Raw genomic sequence first — 23517 nt, 5'->3', positions numbered from 1 at the left:
GCCAAGTAGGGGCCCCAAGGGGAAGAGCTGAGACACATTTGACTCTCTATTTTATCCCTCTCACTCCACCCTTGGTCTTTTCCATAGACTGTAAACTCTTTGGGGCAGGGACCCTCGTCTCTATACGTGCAGGCAGTGCTCAGCTCAGCAAGGGGGCTAACAGAGGGCAAATCACACACCACGCAGCAACACTGAACCACTTTTCCAGGGCTTTTGTCCTTTGTCCTTTGCTGCCAGTCCAATGGGTCTGTGGCCACTTCATCCATTGTGATCCCCAGCTTGTTCCATGCTAAGAGGGAATCCTGCCCCAACTACCTGCGCTTCGTGTTGGGAGCCATCCAGCTGCCTGTACTGTACATGCAATTTGGTGCTCTCAACCCAAAGCCCCAGTGGACATATAAGAAAGGGGGCTGAACATGGCAGACCCACTAGCCAAAATCCAGCATTGGGGTGAAAAACTATGGCCAAAGCTTTCAAAGCATCTAACATCCAGTATCTAAAGCCAGACCTAGGCACCTTGAGAAGCAGCTTGATTATTTGGAGACACTGGACTCCTGCTGATTTCAGCAACTCTGAAAAATCAGCCCACTTATTTAGGTGCCTAAATAGGGATGTAGGTACCAAACTTGAAAGCACCCAAATGGGAACAGATTGGTCCAAATACCCATCCCTTGGTCAAATTCTAATGAAGGGCCAATGACCTTCAAAATGCTGGACCTCCCTGGCTTCAGTTGGGGCTGATGCAGATGCTCAGCAACCCCTTTGCAATTTGGGTGCTGTGATTACAGCTGTGGAAGATTCCCAAGACATGATCCTGGCTGAGCCAATGCTTCATAGGGGCTAGGCCTTGGCTTTTCTTTATCTTAAAGGTAACTAGAAAATAATTTAATTTAAAATTAATTAGGTCCATTAGGTCCATCAATGGCTATTAGGATGGGCAGGGATGGTGTCCCTAGCCTCTGTTTGCCAGAAGCTGGGAATGGGTGACAGGGGATGGATCACTTGGTGATTACCTGTTCTGTTCATTCCCTCTGGGGCACCTGGCATTGGCCACTGTCCGAAGACAGGATACTGGGCTAGGTGGACCTGTGGTCTGACCCAGTATGGCTGTTCTTATGTTAAAAATTAAGTGGGGAACTCAGTGAAAATGAGACACTGCATCTAACTCAAAGGTGCTAAACTTGATCATGCCAGTACAAGTGTGATCAGAATCAGGTCCAATATTTTAACCTCTACTGAAAGTCAAAGCTAACGTCACTCATTTCTGGGCTGTTGAACACTCATCAGGCTTGTTTGCCGAGTGCACAACGGAGCAGATTTGTCAGGCACCACCGCTTTGAGACAGCCGTTACTGAATGTAATGAAGCCTGACATTGGTGTGTTTGTTTAGGAGGCCTTATACCTCCTTCTATAGAAATTCCAATCTGTTTGGGATCTAAACAAATAACATTTATGGGTCAGCAAAGATCAGTATGAACAATTTCACTGTGATTATCGCAGCTTACAGACTGAAGATGGAACGTCGTATTTAGATGCGTCTGATGGAGACATGGGGAAGATGCTCCATGCACAGCCTGCATGGAAGTGGTTGTAATAAGCCAGCAGACAGTAGTTTGGGAACTTTACATTTTCCACGGCAACTTTAAACAAAGCTACAGCAGACACAAGCAGAGCCAGCAGAAAGCAACTAATTTGCATGAAATGAACCATACTGCAGGAACTATTGTCTTCAAAATGCTTTTGACTCTGAAAAGAGAGACTGTCTAAATTTCATCAAGGGGGCCCATGTCCATCATCTCTCTGAGATGCCATAGTAAATGCGCTCACCGTGCAAGCAAGCAGAGGTTTTCTTCTACTCACCCTGCAAACTAATGCCAGGATCAAAGAGTTAAGCTGGGCTTTTCTCCTCATGCATCATTGCCTGTAATAACTGTTCTGTGGGTCAATTTCAATGACACATGCGCTTAGTTGGCACAGTAGTAACTGATTAAGATTATGAGCAATCAGAACAATTAAATGGCCATCCTGGGTCAGACCAATGGTCCATCTAGCCCTGTATCCTGTCTTCTGACAGGGGCTAATACCAGCGCTTCAGAGGGACTGAACAGAACAGGTAATCATCAAGTGATCCATCCCCTGTCGCCCATTCCCAGCTTTTGGCAAACAGAGGCTAGGGACACTTCAGAGCATGGTTTTGCATCCCTGCTCATCCTAATATAATATAATTCATGAATGTATCCAGTTCTTTTTTAAACCCTGTTATAGTCTTGGCCTTCACAACATCCTCTGGCAAGAAGTTCCACAGGTTGACTGCATTGTGTGAAGAAATAATTCCTTTTGTTGCTTTAAACCTGCTGTCCATTAATTTCATTTGGTGACCCCTAGTTCTTGTGTTATGAAAAGGTGTAGCAGAGTGATTCCCGCTCCTACCCTGTGGGCTTGAAACAGCCCAGGAGAGGGCTGTGACTGGGGCAAGAAGCCTGGGCTGATTTGAGGAAAGTAGGCTCAGCTGGGGCCATGCCCCAATCAGGCCCAGCTGGCCCCTATAAAAGACTGTGAGCCAGCAGCCTAGGCAGTCTTCCTCTGCCTGTAGAGGGAGAAGGGCATGTCTGCAAGGTGTCAAGAAGGGAACCTAGAGTGGAGCAGGGCTGGGGAAAGGCCTGGGAGCTCCAGCCTAGGAAAACCTGAGGCTGAAGCCTGGTAAGGCCCATCAGGTATTGGGTTGCAGGGGCAGCCCATGGGTAGGCAGAGGCAGCAGGTCTGAACCCCTTTGCCTATGATGAGTGGCTTACACTGCAGTCTGCCCCAGTGAGCGGGGGCTAGATGGGGACTGGCAGTAGCCAAATACTGAGGTGAAGTGGGAATAGTGGGTGGGGTTCCCCTGGGAGGGGAGACTCTCAGGCTGTGAGGGGTTACTGCCAGGGGGCATCACCCCTGGTAAAAGGGGCACTGGGGTCCTGGGAGGGCCACAGGTAAGGTGGATCACTGGCCTGCAGAGGGCACTCCGGAGCTGGAATGAGCTAATTCCCAGAAGTCACCAGCAGGAGGTGCTGTGGTGGTGAGTCCAGGGGCTTACAGAAGGATTAAATAACACTTCCTTATTTACTTTCTTCACATCAGTCATGATTTTATAGATCTCTATCATATCCCCCCTGAGTCACCTCTTTTCCAAGCTGAAAAGTCCCAGTCTTATTACTTTCCTTATATGGAAGTCGTTCCATACCCCTAATCATTTTTGTTGCCCTTTTTTGTACCATTTCCAATGTATCTCTTGAGATGGGGCGAATCCAGCTGCATACAGTATTCAAGATATGGATGTACTATGGATTTATATAGAGGCAATATGATATTAATTCTGTTAATGTTGCATTTGATTAGTCACTATACAGTGCCTAGCACAACAGATCCTTGTCCATGACTAAGGCTCCTGGGCACTATGCTAAGACAAATAAATAGTAACAATGATGATGCAGAATAGACCCAAGCTCTCCCTCCTGTACCTGGGCTGGCTCTGCAGAGTTAAGAGGATCAAAATGCAACAACTTCTCCCCATTCTCATTTTTGTCACAGCTCTGATTCCAATACACACACACACAGCAGGCCAGCTAAGGCAAGGCCATTTTTAGACAGTCATGTTTCAGAGCAAAAGCACGTCATAGTACTGAAGTGACATCTTCCAGAGCCCCAGCATGTGCTGGGCAGCTTAGTCTAAGCAGGGCAGCCCATAGCTCGTGAGGATGCAGCCCTCCCTACTTGACCACGCTCCCAGCATACATAGGGTTGCCAAACATCAGGTTTTTTACCGGAACACCCGGTCAAAAAAGGACCCTGGCAGCTACAGTCAGCACCACCAACCAGGCTGTTAAAAGTCCAGTCGGCAGTGCTGCAGGTCTAAAGCAGGCTAGTCTCTACATGTCCTGGCCCTGTGCTATGCCCCAGAAGTGACCAGCAGGTCTCGCTTCTAGGCAGGGGCCATGGGGCTCTGTGCATTGCCCCACCCCAAGTACCAGCTCCACACTCCCATTGGTCGGGAACCATGGCCAATGGAGCTGGTGGGGCACTGCCTGCATGCAGTGAGTCCTCGGCACCAGCCTAAGAGCTGGACCTTCTGCTGGCTACTTCCCGGGGGCAGCCTTAGCCCTGCTGTGCCACTGACTGGGAGCCACCCGAGGTAAACCTGTGCCTCAACCCCAGCCCTGAGAACTGCCCACAAACCCAGAGCCCCATCCTGCACCCCAACCTCCTCATCCCTGGCCCCACACCAGAGCCTGCACTGCCAGCTGGAGCCCTCGTGCTCTCTGCACCCCAACCCTTTGCCTCAAGATGCAGCCCCCTCCCGCATACTGAATCCCTTGCCCCCAGCCTGGAGCCCCCTCACATGCCCTAAACTCATCATTTCTGGCCCCACCCTGGAGCCTGCACCCCCAGTTAAAGCCCTCACCCTCTCCTGCACCCCAACCCCCTGCCATAGCTCAGTGAAAGTGAGTGAGGGTGGGAAAGAGCGAGACACCAAGGGAGGGGGAATGTAGTGATTGGGGGGCAGGGTCTCAGGGAAAGGGCAGGGCTAGGGTGATTCGTTTCGTGAGATTAGAAAATTGGCAACCCTAAGCATATACAGCTCCCCAGCCCTCAAACTGCAGTCCCAGCGTGCACTGCTTCCCCCTCAGCTGCAGTCCCAGCATACACTGCTCCATCTTGAGCCATGTTCCCAGCATGCCCTGCCCCCATTCAGGGTGCAGTCCCATCATGCACTGCTCTCCCATGCAGGCTGCATTGACTTCCCCCCACCACCGTCCCAGCATGCACCATGCCCCTTAGCCACACTCCCACCATGCCCTGCGCCCTCCCAACACGCCCTGCACCATTCCAACCCCAACCCCAGGGGGCGCTGCCGCTAACTAAGCCCAGCGCAGGATGATCAGTCACCTCCCTCACAGCCCGCCCCTCCCTGCGCTGCCCGGCTAGCCCCGCCCCTTCAACTGGGAGGGGTGACTTGAGCAGCCTCGTTATGGTGCCCAAAATGGGGGTGCGGGGTTAGAGGTCTCACAGCGGCGGGGGGAGGGGTTTCACAGTGGCTGCTCCGGAGCCGAAGGAGCCGCCTTCGCACTGAGGCCACGCGCTGGTCCGCGCAAAGCCTGGTGGGTAACGGCTGGCGCGCGATTCCTCTCAGCACGGCCGGACCGGGAGCTTCCTCCCCCTTTCCTCAGGTGCCCCCGGCCGGGTCGTTGGGGGAGGGGCGGGGGCTCTTCTCGCCTCTCTCGCGCTAGGTGTGGATGGCTGGGGGGGGGCACCCTGCTTGCCGCGTAGGGGGGCCTGGGCTCGGGCTCTGCTGCGGGCCCCGGGGCTGACACCGGCTGCCGGGCCCCGCCTGCTCCCGGCTGTGCGGGGCGCTGCGAGCCTGCGCGGGGCCGGGGGGATCGTGTTGCCCGGCGCCCCGGCTCGCGGTGTGGCGGGAGCGGCCCGCGCCACTGGGGATGCCGGAGAGCCCGGGTCCTTGGCTGCCCGCGCCTCAGCCTCGCTCTGCGCCGCCCCCCAGGCTGTGGTCCGTGCCCCCCGCAGTGTCCTGTGGCTGATGGCTGCCCCCCCCCAGTGCCCCGGGGGCAGGTGGGGTAGGACACACCAGTGCCCTTGCGGGGGTGCCCTAGGCCAGACCAACCAGTTTGTCAAAGGCACCTCGGACATTTTGGTGCTGGTCAGATCTGCAGCTCACACTTTAGAGAGGGATACGCAGCTGACACACGCGACCCATGTGTGCCAGTTTTATTAGGCATCTCCTTTTTGGCTTTTTTTAAAAAGCAGCAACCATCTAACTCTCTGACCCCTTTTTTTTCCGCCTTCATACAGATCATGAGCCACAAGGTAGGTGTAAAAGTGTTGACCTGTCAGGCAGGTGGAGTGGCTCAGGATGGAGCACTAAAGTGTGTATGAGAAGAGATAACTGAGCTGCCAAAATACATGGCTTAATTTTTCTTGGGAACTGGTTCTTTTAACCCTTTTAAATGTATTGGGCAAAGAGGATGTTTCAGACAAAAATCTTTGGATTTTAGCATCTTGGAGGAAACCTTTCTCTGTGGAGCAGAAGAATATGAGGTTCCCGGTGCCCTACATTATATGTGGGCCACCAAGAATAAGCTTGTGTCCTGAGCATACATAGCATAGATATAAAGTCTACTGGTTGCTGTCATGCAGTTGATCTTTGACCCTTAGTAGCTGTGATGTATAAATTGAAATAACTTTCAAGTTATTTCCAGTGCCTGGAAGTTGAAGCTAGAAAAATTCAGAATGAAAATAAGGTTTATTTTTAACAGTAATTTTTCCAATGGTTAATTACCCTCACTAACTGTTGTGGTAGATTCTCCATCAAATTTTTGAAATCAAGATTGGATGCCTTTCTAAAGGATCTGCACTAGGTCAAATGGGAATTAAGTCAGGGCAGTCCTATGCCTTGTGTTATGCAGGTCAGCCTAAATCAGTAGTTTTCAACTTTTTTCATTTGTGGACTCTTAAAAAATTTCGAATGGAGGTGCAGGAGCCCTTTGGAAATCCTAGATATAGTCTGTGGACCCCCATGGGTCTGCGGATCACAGATTGAAACCTCCTAGATGATCATAATTGTCTCTTCTGGCCTTAGCAATCTGTGAATCTCCTCATTTTTGGTCTATAGGGTAGATATTTTAAGGAGGAGAGTGACACTCAGAGACTGGCTCAAAGGGTCCTCCAGCGAAACTTAAGTCAGCGTTCTTTCAGCATCAGTAAAATGGATTTAGAAGACAACTATGGTAAGTATTTCTTTGCTGGCTTGTAACATTCATGCAGGGGCCTGGACTAGATGACCTCTGGAGGTCCCTTCCAGTCCTATCATTCTGATTCTATTCATGGTTCCTGCAGATACAGTGAGAGACAGCTTAGATCTTTGAAAGTATTAAAGTATCTTAAACTTGGTTAAAGGCGGGAGTGGCTTCTAGGGAAGTAACTTTCCCCTCTAGGCATTAAGTTTGGTGGATATATGCATCTGTGTATTAGAGCAGCGGTTCACTGCACCTGATTTTGGGTCCCAGAATGAAAGAATTTGTGGTCTTCTTGCAGTTCAAAACCACACAAACTTTAGAGGCAATAAAGAATGATGTGGGTCAATATCACAGCAAGAAACCATACCTAGGTTTTGCAAGGTGGGTGTGAGACTGCTTGGGTAATATGTAGTTGCTGGGTGGGTGACTGGGTGTACTGAGACAAACTCTTCTAGGCAGCATATTGGGTGCAGACACGCAACACCATGCCCCAACCTTTGTGAGCCAGGAAGGCTGGAGTGGTGGCGTAACTCAGCTGTGTGTGGTTCATTTTATTTATTTAGCATATGCAATCTGGCTAAGCCACAGCGTTCTTATCAGTAATGTTCAAGGCATGAAGGCCTCCAGGAAGTTGTCATTTTACAGTCCTCCACTGTGTTTGTGGGTTCCCACACTGACCTAGTGGACTATGTCCGCCAGCTGCAGCATGTCAGTGGTCTGGAGAAATGGCCGATCCAATTAGCAGATTTGCTGTGTGGGGTACAAACTGGTTACAAAACTACAGTCATGTCTGGTGCAGACAGGGCCTAAATCAGTTTCCTGGGGAGCATCCCAGTAAAGTGACTTCTTATTAAGGCCCTATCCATGCCACAATTCATAATTTACTTTATTACCAGTGGCTGGCTCCAAAATGTGTTTGGCTGCAGACACAACATGGTTAATATCCTGTTAGTGCTAGGGCTGTCAAACGATTAAATAGGTTAATCACACGATTAAACAGTAAGAGAATACTATTTATTTAAATATTTGTGGATGTTTTCTACATTTTCAAATACATTGGTTTCAATTACAACACAGAATACGAAGTGTACAGTGCTCACTTATATTTTTTTTTATTACAAGTGTTTGTACTGTAAAAAAAAAGATAGTATTTTTCAATTCATGTAATATAAATAATATAGTGCAATCTCTTTATCATGAAAGTTGAACTTACAAATGTAGAATTATGTACCAAAGAAATTGCATCCTAAAACAAAACAATGTAAAACTTTAGAGCCTACACGTACAGTCAGTCTAACTTCTTGTTCAGCCAATTGCTAAGATAAACAAGTTTGTTTACATTTGCAGGAGATAATGCTGCCCACTTCTTGTTTACAGTGTCACCTGCAATGAGAACAGGTGTTCACATGGCACTATTGTAGCCAGCGTTGCAAGATACTTACGTGCTACACTGACGTACTTACATATGCGCTAAAGCAGGGATAGGCAACCTATGGTAGGTGTACCGAAGGTGGCACGTGAGCTGATTTTCAGTGGCAGTCACACTGCCTGGGTCTTGGCCACTGGTCTGGGAGGCTCTGCATTTTAATTTAATTTTAAATGAAGCTTCTTAAGCATTTTAAAAACATTATTTACTTTACATACAACAATAGTTTATTTATATATTATAGACTTATAGAAAGAGACCTTCTAAAAACATTAAAATGTATTACTGGCACGCAAAACCTTAAATTAGAGTGAATAAATGAAGATTCGGCACACCACTTCTGAAAGGTTGCTGACCCCTGCGCTAAAGATTCATATGTCCTTTCAACCACCATTCCAGAGGACATGTGTCCATGTTGACGACAAGTTCTGCTCAATGACGATCCAAGGCAGTGTGGCCCAATGCATGTTACTTTCATAATCTAAGTCAGATGCCACCAGCAGAAGGTTGAATTTCTTTTTTGGTGGTTTGGGTTCTGTAGTTTACACATTGGAGTATTGTTCTTTTAAGACTTCTGAAAACATGCTCCACACCTCATCCCTCTCAGATTTTCGAAGGTACTTCAGATTCTTAAATCTTGAGTCCAGTGCTGTAGCTATCTTTAGAAAACTCACATTTGTACATTCTTTGCGTTTTGTCAAATCTGCAGTTAAAAATTGTCCTTAAAATGAACAACGTGTTGGGTCATCATCCGAGACTGCTAGAACATGAAATATATGGCAAAATGTGGGTAAAACAGAAGGAAACCTACAATTCTCCCCCAAGTAATTCAGTCTCAAATTATTTAATGCGTTATTTTTTTTAAACAAGTGTCATCAGCATGGAAGCATGACCTCTGGAATGCGGCTGAAGCATGAAGGGGCATATGAATGTTTAGCATATCTGGCATGTAAATACCTTGCGATGCTGGCTACAAATGTGCCATACAAACTCCTTTTCTGAGGCGTTTCAGGTGACATTGTAAATGAGAAGCGGGCAGCAGTATCTCCCATAAATATAAACAAACGTTCTTTCTCTTAGCGATTGGCTGAACAAGAAGTAGGACTCAGTGGACATGTGGACTCAAGTTTTACATTGTTTTGTTTTTGAGTGTAGTTATGTAACACACATCTAAATTTGTAAGTTGCATTTTCACAATAAAGAGATTGTACTACACTACTTGTATGAGGTGAATTGAAAAATACTATTATTTTTACAGTGCAAATAGAGTGAGCACTGTATCTTTTGTATTCTGTGTCGTAATTGAAATCAATATATTTGAAAATGTAGAAAACATCCAATAATATTTTATACTTCAATTGGTATACTATTGTGTAACAGTGCAATGATTAAAACTGTGATTAATTTTTTTATTGTGATTTTATTTAATCGCATGAGTTAATTGTGATTAATATACAGCCCTAGTTAGTACCATGGTCGGGTAAGGGAGCTGCCCTCTTCAGAGGCCTAGCCTGGCATATGGTGCTGGTTTGATGCATTGGGGATGACTCCCCCTCCCCCCCCACACAGAGTAATTCATGGGTACACAGGCTTGGTGCTCTGGAACCACTGAATGAAGTTCAGGGCTTGTCTATACTACCTTTTAAGTTGATATAATTTATGTCAATCACGGATGTGAAAAAGCCACCCCCCGGAGCAACGCACCACCTGAGCTGTCCACACCAGCCCTAAGTCAGTGGGGGACACTCTCCTGCTGTCGTAGCTTCCGTCTCTTGCTGAGGCAGAGTAATTATGCTGATGGGAGAGTGCTCTCCGGTCAGCATAGTGCGTTTTCACCAGACTCACTAGAGCAGCGCAGTAGTGTAGACTAGCCCTCGGACAGGACCCTCTTGTAGTATGACCACCCTTCGGTGCGCACACTCACTAGGACAAACCGCCTGGGCTTCAGCTCCTCCTGGGTCTGACCTCTGAGCATTCAGCATCCCTGTTTCACACCATAAGCTGCCTGCAGCGAGTCCACCTGAATAGAACACCTGGGGAAACCTTGCATGCCCCCTTAAGGTGCCATGCACTCCCGACGGTGTAAAACAGAAGGGTTTATTAGTCATCTGAAACAACATAGAGCAGAATCTTGTTGGTACAGAAAGCAGGAAGTTAAAGCAAAGTCCATCTTGAGGAGACCCAGAGCCCTGGGTTCTCCCTACTGCGTCCCAAACCAGGAGACTGACCAGCTTTCAGCAGCTCACTCTCAGTCACACCCAGTTGCCCCTCCTCCATCCTGTATGATGTTACCCAGGCAAACTGGTCACCTGGCCTCCACCTCTTTGTTCTCTAATTCCTCCGACTGGCTCTTGTGGAGAATGGGCCTCAGGATACAGACTGTCCAACCATTGGCTGGGCCCAGGTAGCTAGATGGCACTTGTACCTTCCCTCTTGGGGTATCTGCAAAGCTCTCACACCCTTATCCCACCGCCTAGATACTTGTGCAACACATAGGGAAAACTGAGGCACACAGTATTCATACAAACATTGACAATTCCCACTTTGTCAGAAGTAGCCATTTGTCCTAATGACCTGTGTCAGTCTTTCTCAGTGGCCTGTCCCTCTGGTCTCTCTGACACTGTTTAGAAAGGCTGCAAGCTGGTCCCTGGTATCAAAAAAAATTGAAAAACACTGATTTATGTAATCAGTCTGGCCGGTCCCCTTACTTCCAGCTCTCTAGAGAACATCCCACAGTCTGTTGTCCCTTGTTCCTTTGTGTGCATGCCCTCTGTACACTGATACAAATGTGGGTAAGTAGCATGGAAGGTGTGAGGGGAGACACGTGTAATGGCAGGAAAGCTGCTGCACGAACACAAACTGAATCCTGAAGAAGAGATCTGTGTATGCTTGAAAGCTTGTGTCTCTCACTATTGGAAGTTGGTCCTCACCTACCTTGTCCCTTCTATGTAACTTTTAAGTGATTAAGGTGACTCGTGCCTCTCTGAGTCCCAGTGTGGACTAGGAGGGAACATTTTCAAAAAGTGCCTGTGACTTAGGCCCTCACTATATTCAGTGGGTGTTGGGCTCTTAAGCACCTGCCAACCTCTGCACTTTATAGGGCCAAGTGCTCTGTAGTGCAAATTGCAGCCTTAACTCCAGCCATGTTTGTTTTAGTTTGATTTGTTTCTTACTCCAGCAGAGATGGCCTTTGAGCATTGAAAGTAAATGCAAAAGGATTTACTTCAGAATGCCATGCTTCTGCTGACCCTTAGCATGTCACTGCTATACAGCTAGCTAATTTGGTAGCTTCAAGGGTTTTTATAGTAATGTATTTCCAGCTCACTGTTCTGCATAAGTGTACTCATGGATATATACTGGCCACTCTGCACTACTGACTACACTTTCCTCATTTTTAATTTAATATTCCACTCACAAAAAGTCCAAAGTGAATTTGGTTGGGTGTACACAATGAGTGCCACTGTAGCAATTTTAAATTTTTGTCTAGGCTATTAAAAATTAATGGCTTAACCCCATTAGAGGAAAGCTCCAGTACCTAGTATGTTTCCACGCTTGTTAATTGTGTTGATGATGTTCTTAGATCTTGTTTGGCAGAATGTTTTCTTGTCTTTTTATTCATTCTCCTCCAGTTGATGCTTTGGATCCAGAGAAGTTAATACAATGTCCATATGATCGCTATCATCAAATCCGAGCCTGTCGGTTTCCCTATCATCTTATAAAGTGCAGGAAGGTAGGACAGGATGTTAAGGTCTCTAATGCACTTGGGAAATCATATTTTTGTAAAGCTAATGCATGGTGAGCTCAGTATGCTTTGTTGCCTTTTGCTAGAAGGATGCATTCACTTGCTATTAGACTGGAAGAAGCCATCTTTATTTCATATTTATATCTGTCATCCATTTACCACTTAGTAAAAGCATCCAGTTCATATTTAGTAATGCACTTCAGATCAGTGCATTTGCCCCAAAGAAAGGTGATATAGGTTCTTCAGAATACCTAGGTTAGTGATGGGATTCTATTCTCTTCCAGCAGTTCACTTGTGGGACCTGGGTATTTGCTTCCCACTTCAGGGCATGGAGCAAATGCAGCCAGTGTTATATGGATGCCTTCTGGCTGGCCAAAGCAAAAATGATCTGATGTTGCAGCTAATTCTTTAGCAGCTGCACTGCTCTGATTGCAAAATAAACCATCTTTTTTTATATTGCTAATAACTCTATTCAATGTACATCGGTCTGAAACTTTTTGTCTCTTCTCAGTCTTCTATTCTGGGCTAGAATGCTATATATTTAACAGGAGAAGCTGCTCCTTTCTTTTGTCCTCTCAGTCAGTAGCTTATTTTAACCTCTCCAGTGCTAGTGTATATTAGTTGTATTGATATAAGCACACTTATACAGATATAACTGCATCCACATGTTAAGATGATGTACTGTATAACTGTATTGGTTAGGAATCACACCCCTAGCCAGCATAGCTATAGTAATATAAAAACTGTGCAGAGCAAGCCTGAGCAGTGTGTGTTCTTCCTCTTTGTTGTCTTGCTCTTTTCTAAGGGTAGAGGCTCTTCATTCAGTGGGGGATAGTAGCGCTCTTCTGTGTCCACACTCGTTTACCTCTACTGGCAGAACGCCCCCAATATAGATGTGGCCTCAGCTGGAACATTGAGTAACTTCCCTCCTGTTTCAGGAGAGTTAAATTTACTGCAAAGACTTAAGCTCTAGTGCAGGCAGGAACTTGTTCTCTAGTCTGTTGCTTACTTAATTTAAAAATAAAGTGGCTGAATTTTTTAGGGTTTCAAGGCACTTACTCCCGATGTAGGCTTATTAGGGCAATTTCATCTGTGCATCGAACCATGCCAGTGATGACACTGCAGGGGTTTCACTGTGTTTGATCTGGGGCTGATCTTCAATCAGATAAATTCAGGGTGGTGTTTAAATGTAAAAATGAACAACCATAGCCTCTATCATAAACGATGCATATGCTTCGCTGTTTCTACACTGCATTTGTGCTCAGGACCTGAGCTAAGTTTTGTCTTTCCTTGTTTAAATGTTTTCAACCTATTTCAGGATGCAGATTGCACAAACCCTTCACTAGTGACTAGAAAATACAAGGGCTAGGATGAATTCAGTGAGATAGCACGTACTTTTTCTGTTTCTCTAGAACCACCCTGATATTGCAGAGCAGCTAGCCACATGCCCCTTTAATGCCCGCCATCAGGTTCCCAGAGCTGAGATCAGACATCATATATCAAGCTGTGATGACAAAAGCTGCATTGAGCAAGACATTGGTGAGAAAAACTCCTTTACAGACAGGGGCGGCTCTAGAAAGTAGGCTGCCCCAAGCAGCGCGGTGCGCTGCGCCGCCCTTCCCCGGTCCCGCGGCGGGTCCCCTCTTCCCGCGGCTCAGGTTGAGCTCCCGCCGGCATGCCTGCGGCAGGTCCACCGGAGCCGGGGCAGCGGACCCGCCGCAGTCATGCATGACTGCGGCAGGTCCACCGGAGCCAAATGCCGCCCCCCCGGGAAAGGGCCGCCCCACGCGCCTGCTTGGCGCGCTGGGGTCTAGAGCCGCCCCTGTTTACAGAGCCAAAGTCACTTCTGGAACTCTTGGGCTAACAGCGTTGTAACTTAATTTTTGCTGTTAAAGATTGTTACTCTGTTATTCCATAAGCAATCCTTTACCTGTAGTGCTATGTGATACAGAAGCAACAGGAGCCCTGGGAGACTTGAGTTTCATTCATTCTGTGTCCATGCAAATTCTCCTAAGCATCTGAGAGGCAACTGGCTTGCATTACATGTGTTATCTGCCAGAGATTTTAGCGTTAAAATGGGAACTGTACATTGTGCCCTAAACTGTGTGTGCTGAAATGAGATCTAGCTGGTAATCTGGACCGCTTAGAGCGGAAAGATAGTGGCCATGAGAGAGGTGGGTCTCCAATGCAGATCTGACCTGATAGTGACCAAAAATCTTCATAGCCTGTCTAGTGGCATATGTGAAATAAATTGGTCTCAGTCCAGTTCTTAATGGACAAGTGTCTAGATCATAACAATCCTCACTTCTGTGACTGGGCCAGGAAGGCTGAGTAACTTTCCCAATTGAAGGTGGGTTCTTCCAGTTCAGAGTGGAGCAAGTTGGGGAGGGGACTATGGGGAAGCTTTCCTACCACTGCCCATGCTGTCGGCTCTGATGAGGAGTTCACTGTCCAGGTCTGTCACCCCAGCACCTAAATCACTTGGTTATGTGGGTCGTGTTCCAATGTCTCCCCCCACTGATGTCTATGTGGCTGTCACTACACTGGAAAACGTACCTGTTCTCTGGCAAAAGTAGAGTTGTACTGAAGCTAGCAATGATGTGCATGTTCATGTAGACAAGGCTTGGAGCATGACAGTAGTGGAAAAAATCCTGAGCAGATTTTTGTGACATGACAATAGAAACACACCTGAACCCTCTCCCAATGCGTATGTTGGAGCAGCTGCACCATTGCTGAAAAATGTGTGCAGAATTGTTTAGCTTTAGAAGAGGCTTAAAACAGGGATTGGCAAATGAGGGGCTGCAACCACCCTGCCAGATCATTTGATTTGGCCTGCCAAACATTCTGTGTTGTAGCAAACTCTCAGAGCTGGGCAATGTATAGCCTCTTAAGGTATGGCCCACCAAAGGGGTCTCATGGATTTTGTGTCCCTTTGCTACCTTCAAGGTGCCCATCCCTGGCCTAAAGAGTTTTTTGCTGCTAAGACTAGGGGAGTACTGATCAGCTTCCAGCGTATGCTGCTCCTCTCCAAAGCCTAGAGCTGTTCTGCAGCTAGGTCAAAAAATGATTAATGTCCCTAAAATAGGATTGTATTTTATCCAAAAAGATTTTCTCACTAAGAATTTTCTTTGCTTTAAGTGAGTCAGTCGAATAACTGCCACAGAGAGATGAACACTGTCAGCATGTGGCAGCCGTCCCCATGTGACGAAGACTGGGATAAAGGTGAGGAGGTTGATGACACAAGGTGGCTGTCAGCCCCTGCTATTCCCTTCTTCTTGCCCCCAAAGAAGTTACATGGACTAAGAGAGAGGTCCCATAGATCCCTCTGCACAGATCATGTGTTGGGACACCCAGTTATACTGTCCCTGAACAAATTAAGTTCTCCTGCTTCACAGGATCTACGACACGCCTGCTATTCTCTACAAAACATCTGTTGTTTTCCATATAGTCTGTTGCACCATCTGTGCTTTGATGAAAATGGAAATTGATGATGATCTTTACGCTTTATATTTCTCAATTAAATGCCTGCTTTGCTGTCACTTATGCCAAGTCTTAGCTCAAGTCTCATTCCATTTTGTAAACCTAGCAGCGTCTCTGCCATATTTCTCATTTTGTGTTGCTATGACGCTTGCAGAAGTTACTCAGTTCTGAGCCACAATGATGTCTGTTTCCTTTGGCAGAGCTACAGGAGCAATCAGATTCTGTGTTCGTTTGGGGCACGTTCAATAGTGGCATAAACAACAGGTAACAAAAGGTGTATTTCTTGTGACAGTGCTTTTCATAGAAGATGTGCTTTCAAACTACTTGTAACTCATGCTGCTGTGTTGATGGGCAGATGCAATTTACTTTGGGGTGATGGTGGGGGAGTTCCCACTGGATGAATCAACATTCTTATGCCTCTTGGTCAGTGTTTCCTGTCTCCTTTTAGTTGCAGATCCATAGGAGAGTATAAGAACATACTATTGCTACCAGATAATGGTTACTCCTCTAGTTCTACTGTAGTACTATTAGTGCTGATGGTCCTGGATTCAATCCCCACTGGTTATATATTTATTGGGGGGGTTATTAAACATTAAACTGTTATGCTGGGCATGATAGAAATGCAGACTGATGTCAGCTCTTAGGCAATTTAGGCTTAAACTTCTGACACTAATCTAATCTCTCATGACCTGCTACAAATAACTTTTAACAGCCAGGAGATTTTGCAGGCAGTTAGAGCCCTGAGTCAGAAATAATTTTATTTTTGAAGTGTAATCACAATGTAGGTTCGGAAAATAAAGCATAATGTGTCTGGTCATTATCTGTCTCACCCCTGAACAACCAAATCATTGTACTATGCCTTACCTGTCTAATCAAAGGTCATCAACGTACGGCCTCCTACAGCCTGTAACAGTGACACAGAATTGAAGGACTGAAAGGAACCTCGAGAGGTCATCTAGTCCAGGCCCCTGCACCCATGGCAGGACTAAGTATTATCTAGACAAGTGCTTTTCAAACCGTGGGTTGTGGCCCAGAAGTGGGTCATGGAACAGAAGGCACTGGGTTGCAGTGGCTCTGGTCAGCACTGCTGACTGGGCTATTAAAAGTCCTGTCGGTGGTGCTGCCCAGCTAAGCAGGCTAATCCCTACGTGTTCCGACACCGTGCTGCGCCCTCGAAGCGGCCAGCAGCAGGTCCGTCTCCTAGGTGGCGGGGTTTGGGGGGAGCCACGGGGCTGCATGTGCTGCCCCTGCCCCGAGCACCGGCTCTGCACTGGGAGCTGGTGGGGGGCAGTGCCTGTGGGCGACAGCCACGCGGAGTCACTTGCACGCCTCTGTCTAGGAGCTGGACCTGCTGCTGGCTGCTTCCGGGGCACAGCGTGGTCCGTGGTGCCAGGACAGGCAGGAAGCCTTCCTCTTCACCCCTGCTGTGCCACTGACCGCGAGCTGTCCGAGATAACCCCGTGCCCCAGCCTTCAGCCCCCCCAAACCCAGAGCTCCCTCTTGGACCCCAAACCCTGTATCCCTGGCCCCAGCCTAGAGCCTTGACCCCCCCCTTCTGCACCCCAACCCCTTGCCCCAGCCCAGAGCCCCCTCCCACACCCTGAATCCCTCATTCCTGGCCCCACCCCTCAGCCCTCACCCCCACACCCCAACTCTCTGCCCCAGCCCTGAGCCCCTCCCAGACCCCTCATCCCCAGCTCTTTTGGATCATCTAGGTCACCAGAAAAAAAGTTTGAAGATCACTGATCCAGACTATCCCTCACAGCTGTCTGTCTAACCTGCTCTTAAAAATCTCCAGTGATGGAGATTCCACAACCTTCCTAGGCAATTTATTCCAGTGCTTAACCACCCTGACAGGAAGTTTTTCCTAATGTCCAACCTAAACCATGCTGAAATTTAAGCCCATTGTTTCTTGTCCTATTCTCAGAGGTTAAAGAGAAGAATTTTCTCCTTTTTCCTTGTAACAACCTTTTATCTACTTGAAAACTGTTATCACGTCCCTTCTCAGTCTTCTCTTCTCCAGACTAAACAAGGCCATTTTTTTCCAATCTTCCCTCATAGGTCATGTTTTCTAGCCCTTGAATCATGTTTGTTGCTCTTCTCTGGACTTTTTTCAATTTTTCCACATCTTTCCTGAAATGTGGCCCCCAGAATTGGACACAATACCCCTGCTCTACTCCATGCTGATTAAATGTCAACTGAAGAATTACTTCTCGGATCTTGCTTACAACACTCCTGCTAATGCATCTCAAAATGATGTTGACTCATATTTAGCTTGTGATCCACTATGACCCCCAGATCTTGTTCTTCAGTGCTCCATCCTGGGCAGTCATTTCCCATTTTGTATGTGCGCAACTGATAGTGGAGTACAGGTCTGTCTCATCTTACGCTGGGGTTACGTTCCGCGGTCAGTGCGTAAAGTGAAAACGGCGTATAGTCAAAATTACATTGAGTTGAATGGCAGGTGGAATCGCCCGCACTACAGGAACAGTATTTAAATTATTTTTCTCTTTTTTTGCCAGCCGCGTAAAGCTGAATTCGTGCATGTTAAATGCACGTAAGATGTGACAGACCTGTACTCTGGATTTGTCCTTATTGAATTTCATCCTGTGATTGGTTCCCCCCGGGGTGCCACCTGGAACTGGGGTTTCACTGAGCCCTGTGACTCACCAGCCTGGGCTCCCTCTTAGCACTGTGCTGCTGTGACAGGCTATAGACTGCTCCCACCAGCATTCACACAGGCAGGGACACACCCAGCTGCAGTTGCATGCAGGCTTTGGACAGCCACTGCATGAACCAACAATAGAGAGACTACAGCCAAAATAACCCCCGGCCTGGGACCCCAGAGTTGTACCATCCTGCCCTGATCAAAACATCGACCAGTATGAATTTATTACCCAGTTTGCCATTCCCTCAATGTGGAGAGGACCATGCATACTTGTGTTAAGCAGGCTGAGATTTTTCCCAAGACACTTTGGTCACAGGCACACGGGTTTAGATAAAATCTATCTTCTGTAGTTAATAAACTTGTTTTTTGCTTTAAGTGATTATAAGTGATAGAACACAGACCAAAGCGGATTACCTAGTAAATAAACAGAACCGCAAACTAAGCCTAAAATTCTAGAAAGATTGGATATGAATTAGCAAATTCTCACCCTGGCTGACAATATAAGCAGGCTTGCAGATCCTTAAGGGACAAGCTGCATTTGTTATGCAGCTTGGGATCTTGTATCCCGTTCCAAGACTTTTTCTTTCAGAGCTTCTGTCTGTTGAGTTGTAGGGGAGTGAAGACAACCGATGATGTCACTCTCTGCCTTGTATAGCTTTTTCATATGGCAGGAACTCTGTTTCAAACTTGGTTTCCAGACCAGTTTGTGGAAAAATTCAGGTACCCAAAATGGAGTCCAGAGACATGTGAACTGGTCACATGCCCTTGCAGAGTCGTAGCAGCCATAACTTACAGACTGGCCTTCCACGAAGGCTAAGCTATTCCACAGCCAATTGTCTTTGTTGATGAGCCAGTAACCTTCTTTGGCTTTTTCATTGTTGTATCTGAAAGGCTGGCTGTGGGTGTTTTCTAGAGTAAGCCCATCTGAAATATAGATACCTAGTCAATATTCATAATTTCAGATACAAAAACGATACATGCCTACAAATAGGATACTTGTATTCAGCAAATCATAATTTTCCCAATGACTCCTTACATGACCCATCTTGTACAAAATGCTTCATAATTATGCCATGATCATATCCTAATAATATTACTATGATGAATATGGAGTGTAGTGTCGCACATCCTATTTACTTCAGACCATTTCTCCAGTTTGTCCAGATAACTTTGAATTTTAATCCTATCCTCCAAGGCGCTTTCAACCCCTTGCAGCTTGTTATCGTCTGCAAACTTTATAAATGTGCTCTATGCCATTATCTAAATCACTGATGAAGATATTGAACAGAACTGGACCCAGAACTGATGCCTGTGGGACCCCACTCAATATGCCCTTCCAGCTTGACTGTGAACCACATACTCTCTGTGAACGATTTTCCAACCAGTTATTCACCCACCTTATAGTAGCTCAATCTAGGTTGAATTTCCTTAGTTTGTTTACAAGGAGGTCATGCAAGTCAGAATCAAAAAAAGTCCTATTAAACTTAAGATGCACCACATCTACCACTCCCCTCCCCCATCCACAAGGCTTGTTACCCTGTCAAAGAAAGCTATTAGGTTGGTTTGACACGATTTGTTCATGGCAAATCCATGCTGACTGTTACTTATCGCCTTATTTTCTAGGATTCTGCAATTGGATTGCTTAATTGTTTTCTCCATTATCTTTCCAGGTACTGATGTTAAGCTGACTGGTCTGTAATTCCCCAGATTGTCCTTATTCCCTTTTTTCTAGATTGGCACTATATTTGCCCCTTTTCCAGTCCTCTGGAATCTCTCCTGTCTTCCATGACTTTTCAAAGATAATCGCTTATGGCTCAGATATCTCCTCAGTCAGCACCTTGTGTATTTTAGGATGTATTTCATCAGGCCCTCCCAACTTGAAGACATTCAACTTGTCTAAGTCATTTTTAACTTTTTCTTTCCCTGTTTTAGCCTCTGATCCTACCTCATTTTCACTGGCATTTACTGTTCGACATCTGCATGAAGTCTGCGTATATAGAGACAACTAGGGCATGTGTGCTGAGATGCCATTTACAGTTGAGGGCAGTGCAATATTTATAATCAAGCTTTAACTCTGATTTTTCTTGCTGTCTTTGGCTTATTTATTTCTAGTTTGGTTAACTGATTAATTGGGGATTTTAGTCAAAAAGTAAATGGCATCACCGTATTCTACACTTTTGTCTAGCCTTTAGAAGTAACTGTTCTGATTGCATGAAGGTTTGTTTAAATTAACATACTCTGTCTTCTTCAATGTTAGAAAAATACTCAAATATTTATAGTAAAAGATACTTGGCTAGAAGAAGTACACGTGTGTAGGATAATTCTTATTTGATCTCTTTCAGCCCTGGGTCCAGCGTAGTGATGGAACTAAAGAATAACCTAATGCCAGGCATGAGAGCACCCAGGTCCTTGCCATATAGCCTATCCTGGAAAAGCAGTAAGTGCAAAGGCAGGTGGTCTCCCCATTCTGTAAGCTGGGGCCTACATGTTAGCTCAAAGTGGAACGTGATAACTTTTCTCTGTATTTGTATTCCGTGTGTCAGCATTCTCCTACATGAACTGAAATGCTTTTATTCCCACCATCAGCAAGTGGAGATGGAGAGCTCTGTAACACAGTTCTCCCTAGAAGCAGGTGCATTTCTGTGGTGGGTGGAGTATCCTCTGTGTCCAGGTTTTATTTTACTGTAGGCGGCATTGTGGCAAAGGTTGTCTGGCTCCATGTATTGCCCCCATTACTATGGCCTCTGACATCTAAATATCAGATTATTATTCACTGCTATTGGTTGAACAAAAGTTGAGGCTTACAAACGGGTCTGAGTTTGGCACAGTGGAGCGCAACACAGTTGTAGTTCTTCAGGTGTAGCTGCTACGGGAGTCAGTGGAAGCTGTACATGTGTGTAGCAGCTGTAGCGTTTGGTTTGGTTTTGCAAAACCTGATTGAAATCTCATAGCTAGGGTGTGTCTATCCAAGGAAACCTCCAAGGGATTACTTCCAAGGGAATGTAACCTAAACTGAAAAGGTCTTTGTTATTTGAAGTAAGTGTTCACATAGGAAGCCACCCACATAGTGGTGTAGTAATGTGTACTCCTGAGGGAATTCTGCACTAAAAAATTAAACATTCTGCCCACAATATTTTAAAAATCTGCATATTTTATTTATCAAAACACAATATAATCACACCAGTTTCAGTTATTTTGGTAATTTAATTCAAAATACCTGTCAGCCAGCAAAAAAGATTCCCCCAGAAGTAGAGAGTCAAAGAAACTCCTACAACAGCCCAGTTCCTGTTTCTCTGTTACGCTTTTGTTGGGCACCTGTCTGAGTGTGTCACACGTGTCAGCTGGACACATCTTGTCTGACATCCACACCCCCAGCATCCAGCTGTGGGACACCCCCCAGCCCAGACACCTGCACCCCCTACCACCCAGAGCATAGCTAGGGGGAGAACAGGGGGAGCGGCTGCTCCCCCCCACAGCACCTTTTCCAAAAGTGGCACCTTTCCAGACAGCACTGGACTCTGGAGCCAGGTTTTGCGTGCGGCCGCCAGCTGGCTCTCAGCTCTGCACTGCCTTCCCGCATCCCCAGCCCGGCTTGCTCCCAGGCTGCCGGTGACAGCGGCTGGTTGCCTGGCTCCCCGGGGATGAGGAGGAGGAGGCTCCTGCCTGCCCACCCGCAGCTGCCTGGCTCGCTAAGCTGAGCCCCGCTTGGCACATGCCGCCCAGGCAGGGGTGGGCTCTGCCGGGAGGGGAAGGGGCAGCAGCACGGTGGGAGGGGGCTGAGAAGCAGCAGTCCCGTTGGCCCCCGGCAGCCCCATGCAGAGCGAGGCGGCCACGCGGTGGGTAAGGTAGCTCTGAAGCCCAGCTGGTGCCGACGGAGGAGGTGGAGAAGGAAAGAAAAAGGCGGGCGGGGGTGTTTCTCGTGGTCTCTCTTCAGTGGCGTCTTTTCTCTGCAAGCAGCGGCAGCCCGGGGAATGACTCTGCTGCAGTCGAGACGCCGCTCTGCTCCGGGGGGTGCGCGGGGACGCCAGCCGCTGATGTCTCTGTGCGCTGAAGTTGGTCCAGTGGAGCAGGGAGGCGAGGATGACGCCGGGCTCTCCCTTGCGGAGGGGGCTGAGGGAGTGGCAGGACCAGGAGGCAAAGGAGAGACTTTGAGTTATTGCCCCCCTTCCCGTGCTTAACCCCCTCCCCTCTTTCTTCTTTCTCTCTCTGTGAATTATCACTAATTCAAAATAGTAGTGTGCAAGTGGACTGGATAATGGTAATAGCGTAATCTCTTGTTGTAACATTCTAAACCCTACTACCTGATTTTTATATTAAACACTTACTATACATCATACAATAAATCCGACAGTAACAAAACCTAGGAAAACTTTATTCTTTCTGTGTCTTATTTAAAGTTTTCCAGTAATCTCCTCTTGCTTCAGAATGCCTCATGCATCACCCATACTGTTTGCAATAGGATTCAGCCTGTGGCTTGGCTGCTGACTCTTCACTGCTTCCTGAAGAGCTGGGAGCTCAATAATAATCTCAGACAGATACTATATCCAGAAGCACAACTCTGTATATGGGGAGAGAGGGGGGAATTATTGACCTTGTGCATATGTAATGGTGTTTGGTGTTTGTAAGACAAGGTATAATAATCACACTTCCAAATTGCAATGAACTGTGGAGAAGTTCCTGTTTGGTGTGAGAGATGTTACCTATACCTAGATGCACTCCCCTTCCCCACCCCCAGCCCTATGCATGCTGGCTTGGGACTATCACTGCTGTAGTGTCAACTTTTAGAGAGCTTCACATGCACCTCTTCTAGTATTACAGTAAGTTAAAACAAGCTACAGTACATTGGGACACTAATACTCTATTACAGTGTTTGCATTAGCATATTAAAAGCAATAACACTTAACAGACCAGTGTATCCAGGACATAACTAGCACACTTCCCCCACTGATACCTAGTAGTTGCACTGTTATCTCCCATAGCTACTTACATTGAAGCTTTTTTTGTTAAAACTAAATTGGGAAGAAAGACGATTGATTCAGAACTTGTTTAATGGTTACTTTATTGCTATAGGCTTGGAGGAGGAAGGTTTCTATGATGTAGGAAAGATCAGGTGTTTTATCCAAAACCAGAATATGAATGGTGCTGTTCTTGGTGGCTGGCTGACCTTGAATTATTGTCAAAAGTTAGAGGGTGTACGCCTCTCCTTCCTCACATTTTGGTTGAGGATTCCATTGATAAGGGCATTGGCCTCAAATACCTGGTTGTAGGACTCTTCCATGGTATAGTTTTCATCTTGGGTGGTCCCGTCCTAATTATATTGAAGCATGTACTTTAGTCTTTGTAATTCTCTGTTATAACTCGGTAGCTTTTTATGAAGGCAGGAGTAAAATAAAAGTAGCTGCAATAGTTCCAC

General features: G+C 46.6%; 1 protein-coding gene across 6 annotated transcripts in view; it reads left to right on the top strand.

Annotated features, from left to right (window-relative positions):
- Nucleotides 1–5006: 5006 nt before the first annotated feature.
- Nucleotides 5007–23517, top strand: part of LOC120394559 (gametocyte-specific factor 1-like) — a 39368-nt gene continuing 20857 nt past the window's right edge. Inside the window, exons 1-8 of one of the 6 annotated variants that reach the window (XM_039518778.1) lie at nucleotides 5007–5138; nucleotides 6665–6779; nucleotides 11844–11944; nucleotides 13369–13495; nucleotides 15095–15178; nucleotides 15637–15700; nucleotides 20447–20541; nucleotides 22059–22488. In XM_039518778.1, the coding sequence (XP_039374712.1) occupies nucleotides 6758–6779; nucleotides 11844–11944; nucleotides 13369–13495; nucleotides 15095–15178; nucleotides 15637–15700; nucleotides 20447–20541; nucleotides 22059–22282 (717 nt within the window). In that variant the 5' untranslated portion in view covers nucleotides 5007–5138; nucleotides 6665–6757 and the 3' untranslated portion in view covers nucleotides 22283–22488. Of the gene's footprint in view, nucleotides 5268–5832; nucleotides 5860–6664; nucleotides 6780–11843; nucleotides 11945–13368; nucleotides 13496–15094; nucleotides 15179–15636; nucleotides 15701–20446; nucleotides 20542–22058; nucleotides 22490–23517 lie in introns of those variants that run through there. The other 5 variants (XM_039518779.1, XM_039518780.1, XM_039518775.1 and 2 more) reach the window with 5 other exon arrangements.

Source organism: Mauremys reevesii, unplaced genomic scaffold (genome assembly GCF_016161935.1).
Source record: "Mauremys reevesii isolate NIE-2019 unplaced genomic scaffold, ASM1616193v1 Contig65, whole genome shotgun sequence".
In the NCBI taxonomy this organism is placed as follows: domain Eukaryota; kingdom Metazoa; phylum Chordata; order Testudines; family Geoemydidae; genus Mauremys; species Mauremys reevesii.
This window is presented reverse-complemented; position numbering and strand designations above follow the sequence as displayed.